The following is a 10,251-nucleotide window of genomic DNA, read 5'->3' on the forward strand; positions in this document are numbered from 1 at the left end:
CATTTTCTCAATAACCAGTTGTAAATATTTACATAATATCATCTTGTAAAATATCTCTCTCACTGTTTCTTTATTCTTTTAATTTAAATTTATTCTGCTACCACTCTTTTTACATTTTATCATAGATGAAATGCTTGACCAATAATCTCTTCTTATCTTCCTTCTGCAACAATTTTTTTAATTGGATTTCTTCCTGTTCTGTCATGGAGTTCCTAGATTCCTTAGCCAGTTAATCTTTTCACTTGTGCACTGAAATGTGCTTACAAATTTTACTCTCTAGCTTTCTGCAACATACTTTAATGAGTTATAGGGGAAAAGGGTTGATGCTTTTGTGGATTCAGGAGAGCTTTTCTTGAAGTTGTCAGCAGCGGTGTGAAACAGTGAATATTCAAACAGGTTTGAAGTATATCTGTTTGTACCCAAGCATCAGTTTTGTATATTCAGGGAAAATGGTTTTTATTTACTAAAGTTGGAGATGCGATAAAGAATTGTCATTTACATGTAAACAACATAGTAATGAGATGAGGATGATATTGCAGGGCCTAAAGAATAGGATGACTAGAACAGCTAGGCATACGATCTAAAAATATCTTATTCTGCAAAGGTTCTAATATAAATGGCATTTTAATCTAATCAGTTGATAAGCTGATTTCAATGAATATAATGCTTATTAATGAACCTGTGGAACTACAACTATAAACCAACCTGTTTCTTTTCAATATAAATGGAATTTTAAACTAATCAGATCCTGCATGCATTTGGGTATGTGGTAGTTTTTGGTAGCTTATTTGCTTATTAATTATTGCTTTTTTGTATAAACAACTTGATAGTTTGGTCATGCATTACCTGTACTATGCATATGAAAGACACCAGCTAAAAAGCTCTTTTTTTGTGGGTGCAATGGATTATGTAGTGTTGTTCTGTATTTGCTGAAGATCACATAATTCCAGGGAATTTGGAGATCTTCTATTTAGTTTCAAGTTGTAATTTATGTTCAGACAGAAAAGAGCTGGGAAGCACAGGCTACACAGTTACATGTACAGAAAATTTATAATGCTCCAAAAGCATGACATAAATACCAGAAAAGATAGGACAATAAAATTTTGGGAAGATTAATAATAAATTGCCTATTCGAATCATTTTAAGCTTGAAATCAAAGAGATTATCTGATATGTAACTTGCAGAAGAAGCTAAATGTATTTCTTTCCTAATGGATCTTTAAAAAAGAAGAAGAAATCATGAAAAGGAAAGAGCACAAGAGTGGTGCTCAAGATCTGGTTGGATTAGGGCTGCCTAGAAGGAAACGTGAAATTATTTTATTACTTGCCATAATTCTTAATATTTAATATAATGGAAATCCTACTACCAACATTTTAATTTTTAATTAGTATAAATATATCCATATAAACAAGAAATTAAAATATATTAACATGATTTCAATGTCATTTCGCCAACTTCATACCTGCCTACGTCTTCTTAAAAAAAGAAAACTTCATGCCTACATGACATCTATGGGCACACCAATAAAAATCCATTTATGAAAGATACAGATACAAACGTCAATCTTTATAAATCTCTCACAATTTAAAACCCATTATGGGTAAACTCAAAACTCTTTCGATCTTAACTCACAAACATGACACTCAATTATTCCAAATTTTCAATACATGCAATCACTCACGCTCAAATAATGCACATACTCTCAAACTTGAATTTTAAAAAAAAAAAAAAAAAAAAAAAAAAAAGACGACAACAACAACAACAACTCTCAAATTGATCGGTGCTTTCACACTACGAAAATGAACAAACTCTTCACTCACTCAATTTTCAAACACAATCAAAAGGGCCACTCTGGGCCAAAGCCCTTATTTGAATGAAGCCACCCAACTACCGAGGAAGGAAAAAAGGCAGCAAACTTGATTTGGTTTGGTCATCATCCCACTCCAAAGCATCCCACCATTCCGATTCTCCTTTTATTTCTTTTATGGTACCTGCATTTTGGTTAGTAAGAGGCAGCCTTCTGAGACCTTTGCACTCCCACACTCCAACCTGCTCCAGACACGGCCATGTCTCCTCGTGTCTGCAAAGAGTTTTGAATTTGGGAAGGTTCCCCAATTGCAATATCCGTAGTTTTGGAACCATGGGATCTGGAGATATGTTCTGCCCTGATTCATTATTAAAGAGCTCCTCTAAGTTCTCACAATCGATTACCATGATTACTTCTAGGTTTGGCAGAGTCTGAATGTAGTCACCACAGGAGAGAAGATATTTCATCTGAGAACAGTATTCCACTCCTATTGATTTTAGGCTATGAAATCTCAGCCCAAGATGACCAGCTAGCTCTGAAATGCTATTTAGGTTTTTCATACTGACAAGATGAAGTTCCTCCAGGTTTGGTAGTAGGTCGCAGCGGGCAGCACATCCTCCTCCCCACCCTAAACTGGTTGGACAATTTAAAATAACAAGTGACTTTAAACCAGCAAAGCTGGCATCACTTTCAATGAAGCCTTCAAGCATTTCAACCAGTCCTGTACAGTCATTTAATTCTAGAGAACTTGAATTACCCCAGAACCACCCAATCCATTCTTGCGAGAGAGAAAGATTAAGATTCTGGATAGAACACCATTTTTTTCTTGTAATTAGTTCACTCCTTCCTTGTGCTTGGTGAAAAAAAAGTTGAAGATGACTCATTCTATTTATCCAGGAAAGATCTTCGGATTTTTCCCATGGGATCCCATTCAATGAGATTTTTAAGTAATGTAATCGATTAAAGGATGATTTGAGCTCTTCAAAAGTTGCCTGTCCGTCTTCCTCTCCCTTCAAACGGAAACGAAAGCCACTTTCCCACATAAATAGACTTTCTAAACAAGACAACTTGGATATAATTCCAGGTTGAATGCCTTTCAGTTTACTAGTCCCGGCTAAGTTTAAATGCCTTAGCTCACACAGGTTTTCAATCCCTCTTGGCAAATTTGCGATACACGTGCCATAAAGATCAAGTTCTTGAAGTTTAGTGAGGGTTCCCAGTGAGGGTAGTTCTTCAAGATTACTGCAATAGCGAAGAAGAAGAACACGGAGATCTGTAAGTTGAAGTAGAGAATGAGGCAATGACCGGATGCTGGTTCCACTGAGATTCAATACCTTGAGTGCTTCAAATTCTTGCAGGAATTTCTCAGGAACTGTGTTAAGGGCAAGATTACCTTGGAGTAGCAGAGTCGAGGCCTTTGAACATTGTATCATGCAATCAGGTAGCCTTGTTATGTTGTTAACCATGAAAGAAACTCTATCGAGAGAATTTGAATTTGAAAACTCTCCAACAGAAATCTCACTCAACCCAATCCCCGAACGAACAAGGGATTTACACCCATCCTCAGACGTTGATGAAATCCATATAGCAACATCCCGAACAACATCATGCATCTTCACACTTTCCCCATAGGGACCATCTTCCAACAAACAAGAGTCCTTCAAATTTTCAATCAAAGAAATGCCTTCGCCCATATCCTCCCAATTCTGTCTTTCACCTATTAAACCTTCTGCCCGCCAGTATTGTACTAATTCACTTGTTTCAATTATGAAGTCCTCGGGAAATAGACAGCAATATAAGAAACAAGATTTTATGTTGTTACCTTGTAATGAGTCGTAACTCAACCTCAACGGCTTATAGACCTCAGCCTCAATTCCTTCTATAGAAGGCACTGATCTTTGCAACTCCTTTAACGCATGCTTCCACAACTCGAACTTTGTCTTTTTTCTCATGGCAGCTCCCACGGTGATGATGGCTAGTGGTAATCTGCAACATTCTTTAACAATTGCTTCTGCAAATGGTCTAATTTCTTCCAGATGAGCCACATCCCCTGCCTTTTGACAAAACAATTGCCAAGCTTCTTCATCATTTAAGACTTCTATTTTGATTTCGAGATCGGTTGTCATAGCCCTACAGACTTCCTTAAGTCGAGAAGTCAATATGATCTTACAGCCTTTATGAACTTCAGGCCCTGGGACACCCAAAGTGTCTAAATCAATTTTCGCCCAAACATCATCTAGAATGAGTAGAAATTTTTTCTCCTTCTGAAACCTTTAATAAAGCCGACTAGCCGTTCCCTCCTCGCTTTCTTCCATTTTTACCTCCAACCCCAATCTCTCCGCTATCCGTGTCTGGACATTTTTAATGACGAAATTCTTAGAAATGGTGGCCCAAATGACGATGCCAAAAGGCTTCGTAGGATCATCCACGAGCTTGTTGTTCAAGTTCTTCACCAGAGTAGTCTTCCCAACTCCTCCGAGTCCCCAAATACCAATCACTTTGACTCCATCAGCATACAATGCCCTCATAGTCTCGTCTAATTTTTTTGATGCAGTTGTTTGACCTAGAATTGAAGGGCCAGGAATACACTCCACTGCTCTGGGAACTCCAGTTAGACAAACCACACCAGAGTCAAAATTTCCAGCTACAAGAAGAAGCCTTTTGATCTCTTTCAGAATTTCTTCCACTTCCCTGCTCGCTCTATACCGCTTTCTGCAATTTAAGAAACATCGAGAAGGCCTTTTGTTGTTGAACATTTGGCCTTCAATTGCATTGACTCTAAGCTGAAGCGTTTCCACATCCTTAAGCCAAGTTACGACTTGAGCTCTGATTTCGTTTCCTTCTTTCTCCGCTGCTTCCGTTTCACGTTTGACTTCTTTTATACGGTCCGTAAGGCTTTTCATCTCCTCCTCAACAGCAGCAAGATTTGAATGCAAATTAACAGTGGTGTTGGTCTTAGAACTGACACAACTACAGAGAAGCTCGCTAGTTGTTGCCACTAGTGCACCAACAGCCGCACCCACCACTTCCATGCCGGAAATTTTGCTATGGGAGATGCCGGAAGCTTAAAATAATTGACAGCCAAAGAATGAAAGAACCACAGAAAATACAAGATTCCACGGTCTCGCTGGCACAATGGTGTAAAGAAACAGGACGAAAGGACACACAATGACTCATTGTTGAGAGGATAGCTACAAGAGTCCAAATTTTTGCGTCCCATAGGGGGTGTTTGGTAGAGTAGTTTGAAAATTATTGTTTATTGTTTTTTGAAATACGTGTGGGTGAAAAAGTGTGTTGAAATGCGTGAAATGCTGTTTAAAAACTAAAAAATGTTGTTTAAAATGGCAAACCAAACGAGGCCATAACCTCAATTTTTGCCTATGAGTTATTGGGTTACAGAATGACTCGTTGAGTTTCACGCGTGTTTGGGTTGGAAAATGTTTGGAGGGCCATGGTCCCCTGACTTAAAAAAAATCCTCCCGCTTCGACTTTTAAAAGAAGAAGTTAGTGCAAATTTTAAAATAATGCTAATGCCCCTAAATTTTAATTTGTTTTTACTTTTTTTTTATTAGTAATTTGTTTTTACTATATTTATGCAAATAACTCTAATTTTTTTTTTATTAAAGTGTACTTTTGGACCTCTTAAGGCATTTATGTTTAAATTTTTTTTTTGACTCATTGTTTTTTTATATCTTTTTCATATTTACTTTACCATTTATTTCTATTTATAATTTGACAATGCATATTATGTTTTTCAGTTTTTTGCCTAATGTACCAAAATAAAAATATAATTTTTTTATTTATAAAATGGTAGAATAGAAATTTCATATATAAACTCATTTATTATAAATCATTAGTAGATCGTATTTTCTTGAATTTTTTATGCATTGCATAGGTTATTGATTAGTTATATTAATATTACAAATGCCTATAAAAAAATATTTCATAACTTTTTCTTTCAATAATTCAATTGTTTGGGGAGGGACTATTAAAATGATACCATTTAAATAAAGAACAAGTTTGGCTAGGAGCCAATGAATACAACTTCCATTAAAAAATTAATATCATTATATATTTTAAAATTTTAATTGTTAAATTACATATTTTTTTATATTTTTAACATATATGTCAAATTCATGTCAGTCCAATGTTATATAACATTTTATTCATAAATTTATTTTTTATGTATTTTTATATTACAAAATTTTGAAATTTAAAATTTTGATTAATATATATATATATAGAGAGAGAGGGAGAGATCTTTGATTCTACTAAAATAAAATAGCTATTAAAAAATATAATTTAATATTAAATTTATCAAAATTAATGCCTAATAAAAATATATTAAATAAAATTACAATCATTTTTTTACCAATTAATTTGTAGGAAAACTTTGTTGGTTAAAAACACATTTGCCGCCTATTTTGACTCTCAAGAGAGCATATTTGGGTGTTCCCACCCTCTTTCCTTAATGCAACTTTTATTTGTCAGATACCTTTAAATGCTATCACCTAAAAGCAAAATGAAAAAAATAAAAAAAAATAAAAAAATTAGAAAGAAAACTACACTAGTTGTCTAGTTGAAAAGGTAGAAAAAATGGCAAAAGAAAAGTCAAGAAAGGAAACTCTTCTTTAATCTCCTCTTCACATTTGAAAATTTGTACTGCCGGTCTAATGGTCTAGAGTCGGTGATGACTCTACAAAGAGTTCAGCTATAAAATCAACGACACCACTTGTATTACTACGTACCAATCAAAATGTCATTTCAAAGACAAGGAGAGAAGGACAGGGAGAATAAAAGTGGGATTATTATGGAGAAATTACACCCTGTTTCGGGTGTATATTTCTCTTCTTTCACAAGTTGATGAGTGAGAAGAAATATACACTCGAAACAGAGTATAGTTTCTCGTTATTATAGGACCCAAATGTGGCCCTGATCACCTTAAATGGTGGATAAGCTTGAAAATTTCAAAGCACGTGAGTCTGCCATTCTGATAGTTTCACTCCACTGCTCAAGCAATAATTGAGGCTATTGAGCAAGTAATTGCTACTTCTCATAGTCATAAGTCATATGAATTAATTAATTAATTTTATACTACAAAAATTATAAATAAAATCTTAAATTAAAGAAATAAAATCTTAAATATTAAAACAGAGAAATTTGCATAATTTTTTTTTAAAAAATAACAAATGATAAAAATAACCTCCATATTTCATCCTACATAAGATGTTAATTGAACTATATACTATAAAACTCTTGACAGGTAATTATGGTTGTTTAGCCCTCTTTTGTGGCTTTTAAGCCAAAAATCTTCCTTTTCAAAATATTTAGGGTTGGACCTCTGTTTTGCAACGTGATTGGAGTAAAATAAAATTCTACCTATACCTTGATTTTTCAAAAATCAAGTTTTAAGTAAATTAGGCTGAAGTGGTAGCAATTGACGTAGCAATTTCTTTAAAAACTTTCCTAAGTAGAACTCAAGTTACATGGAAAAATTTTCTATGCAGAACTCAATTGTAGAGAAATCAAGTTGTGTAAATTCTTGGTATTGAAATTGATCCTTCTGGAAGATCTCAAATAATCTTTGCTTGCTCGCATGGCTTGCTGCAACATTTTTATACAAAACTCAATTTCGCTATAACAGGTTCTTTATAAATTTTTTTTTACATAACTTGATTTTTCAACCCAGAAAACTTTTCGGTGTAATTCTAGTTTACTAAATTGTCCTGGTGACCTGCCATCTTTTTCTCAATCAAAACGTAATTTTAAAGAGCAAAAGGACAAAAACAAAATAAGAACATTCACATCAGTATGTGTATTTTATACATCTATTTTTACACTAAAAACTTACTTTTTCTATTTTACACATACACTTTTACAAAACACTCACATCAGTTCATTTATTTTACAAGATATTTCAATAAAATATTCATTATACTCCATTTTTTTATTATTTCTCTCTAACTACCCCTCTTTAACACGCGCTCTCTCTCTGTTTCTACCCATTTTGCTGATTTCTTGCTCTCTCTCTCTCTCTCTCTACACCCATCTCTCTAGCCTTCCTCTTCCAAATCACAAAACCCATCCGCATCCGATCCACCACCAAATCTCAGTCGATCTCCGAGCTCCAATCCACCACGCTGAAATCGATCTCCGAGCACCGATTTATCTGATCTACGAGCACCAATCTACAAGCTGATCTACGCCACCAAACACCACAGCTCTGAACCACCGCTCCAATCCAAGCTCCCACACGCTCCGATCCACAGCTCCCACGAGCTCGAATCCACAGCTCCGAACCATCGCTCCGACCACGCTCCAATCCACAGCTCCAAACCATCGCTCCGACCACACTCCGATCCACAGCTCCCACTAGCTCCGATCCACAGCTTCGATCAAGCAGGACCCATACCCACGAGCTCCGATCAAGCGAGACCCACAGCTCCGATCCATAGTTCCGATAAGCACTGATCTCTCTTTGTTGTTTGTCCATTTGCGTTTGTTTGTGTATCTTTGTGTGTGTGTGTGTGTGTGTGTGTGTGTGTGTGTGTGTGTTTTTTTTTTTCTAGTTATATAACATTTTATTCATAAATTTATTTTTTATGTATTTTTATATTACAAAATTTTGAAATTTAAAATTTTGATTAATATATATATATATAGAGAGAGAGGGAGAGATCTTTGATTCTACTAAAATAAAATAGCTATTAAAAAATATAATTTAATATTAAATTTATCAAAATTAATGCCTAATAAAAATATATTAAATAAAATTACAATCATTTTTTTACCAATTAATTTGTAGGAAAACTTTGTTGGTTAAAAACACATTTGCCGCCTATTTTGACTCTCAAGAGAGCATATTTGGGTGTTCCCACCCTCTTTCCTTAATGCAACTTTTATTTGTCAGATACCTTTAAATGCTATCACCTAAAAGCAAAATGAAAAAAATAAAAAAAAATAAAAAAATTAGAAAGAAAACTACACTAGTTGTCTAGTTGAAAAGGTAGAAAAAATGGCAAAAGAAAAGTCAAGAAAGGAAACTCTTCTTTAATCTCCTCTTCACATTTGAAAATTTGTACTGCCGGTCTAATGGTCTAGAGTCGGTGATGACTCTACAAAGAGTTCAGCTATAAAATCAACGACACCACTTGTATTACTACGTACCAATCAAAATGTCATTTCAAAGACAAGGAGAGAAGGACAGGGAGAATAAAAGTGGGATTATTATGGAGAAATTACACCCTGTTTCGGGTGTATATTTCTCTTCTTTCACAAGTTGATGAGTGAGAAGAAATATACACTCGAAACAGAGTATAGTTTCTCGTTATTATAGGACCCAAATGTGGCCCTGATCACCTTAAATGGTGGATAAGCTTGAAAATTTCAAAGCACGTGAGTCTGCCATTCTGATAGTTTCACTCCACTGCTCAAGCAATAATTGAGGCTATTGAGCAAGTAATTGCTACTTCTCATAGTCATAAGTCATATGAATTAATTAATTAATTTTATACTACAAAAATTATAAATAAAATCTTAAATTAAAGAAATAAAATCTTAAATATTAAAACAGAGAAATTTGCATAATTTTTTTTTAAAAAATAACAAATGATAAAAATAACCTCCATATTTCATCCTACATAAGATGTTAATTGAACTATATACTATAAAACTCTTGACAGGTAATTATGGTTGTTTAGCCCTCTTTTGTGGCTTTTAAGCCAAAAATCTTCCTTTTCAAAATATTTAGGGTTGGACCTCTGTTTTGCAACGTGATTGGAGTAAAATAAAATTCTACCTATACCTTGATTTTTCAAAAATCAAGTTTTAAGTAAATTAGGCTGAAGTGGTAGCAATTGACGTAGCAATTTCTTTAAAAACTTTCCTAAGTAGAACTCAAGTTACATGGAAAAATTTTCTATGCAGAACTCAATTGTAGAGAAATCAAGTTGTGTAAATTCTTGGTATTGAAATTGATCCTTCTGGAAGATCTCAAATAATCTTTGCTTGCTCGCATGGCTTGCTGCAACATTTTTATACAAAACTCAATTTCGCTATAACAGGTTCTTTATAAATTTTTTTTTACATAACTTGATTTTTCAACCCAGAAAACTTTTCGGTGTAATTCTAGTTTACTAAATTGTCCTGGTGACCTGCCATCTTTTTCTCAATCAAAACGTAATTTTAAAGAGCAAAAGGACAAAAACAAAATAAGAACATTCACATCAGTATGTGTATTTTATACATCTATTTTTACACTAAAAACTTACTTTTTCTATTTTACACATACACTTTTACAAAACACTCACATCAGTTCATTTATTTTACAAGATATTTCAATAAAATATTCATTATACTCCATTTTTTTATTATTTCTCTCTAACTACCCCTCTTTAACACGCGCTCTCTCTCTGTTTCTACCCATTTTGCTGATTTCTTGCTCT

The 10,251-nt window shown here is 34.1% G+C and overlaps 2 protein-coding genes across 2 annotated transcripts; both read right to left on the reverse strand.

The window, feature by feature from the left end:
- Positions 1–1,549: 1,549 nt before the first annotated feature.
- On the reverse strand, positions 1,550–3,933 carry LOC136069378 (disease resistance protein At4g27190-like). The gene has a single exon (XM_065777831.1). It carries the CDS (start codon positions 3,931–3,933, stop codon positions 1,888–1,890), a length of 2,046 nt encoding a protein of 681 aa, XP_065633903.1. The 3' UTR covers positions 1,550–1,887.
- Positions 1,550–4,839, reverse strand: LOC112027363 (disease resistance protein At4g27190). Its single transcript, XM_024060046.2, has one exon. The coding sequence runs from the start codon at positions 4,837–4,839 to the stop codon at positions 4,081–4,083; it is 759 nt and encodes a 252-aa protein (XP_023915814.2). The 3' UTR covers positions 1,550–4,080.
- Between the last annotated feature and the right edge of the window lie 5,412 nt (positions 4,840–10,251).

This window comes from Quercus suber, unplaced genomic scaffold (assembly GCF_002906115.3).
Source record: "Quercus suber isolate HL8 unplaced genomic scaffold, Cork oak 2.0 scaffold_165, whole genome shotgun sequence".
In the NCBI taxonomy this organism is placed as follows: Eukaryota; Viridiplantae; Streptophyta; class Magnoliopsida; order Fagales; family Fagaceae; genus Quercus; species Quercus suber.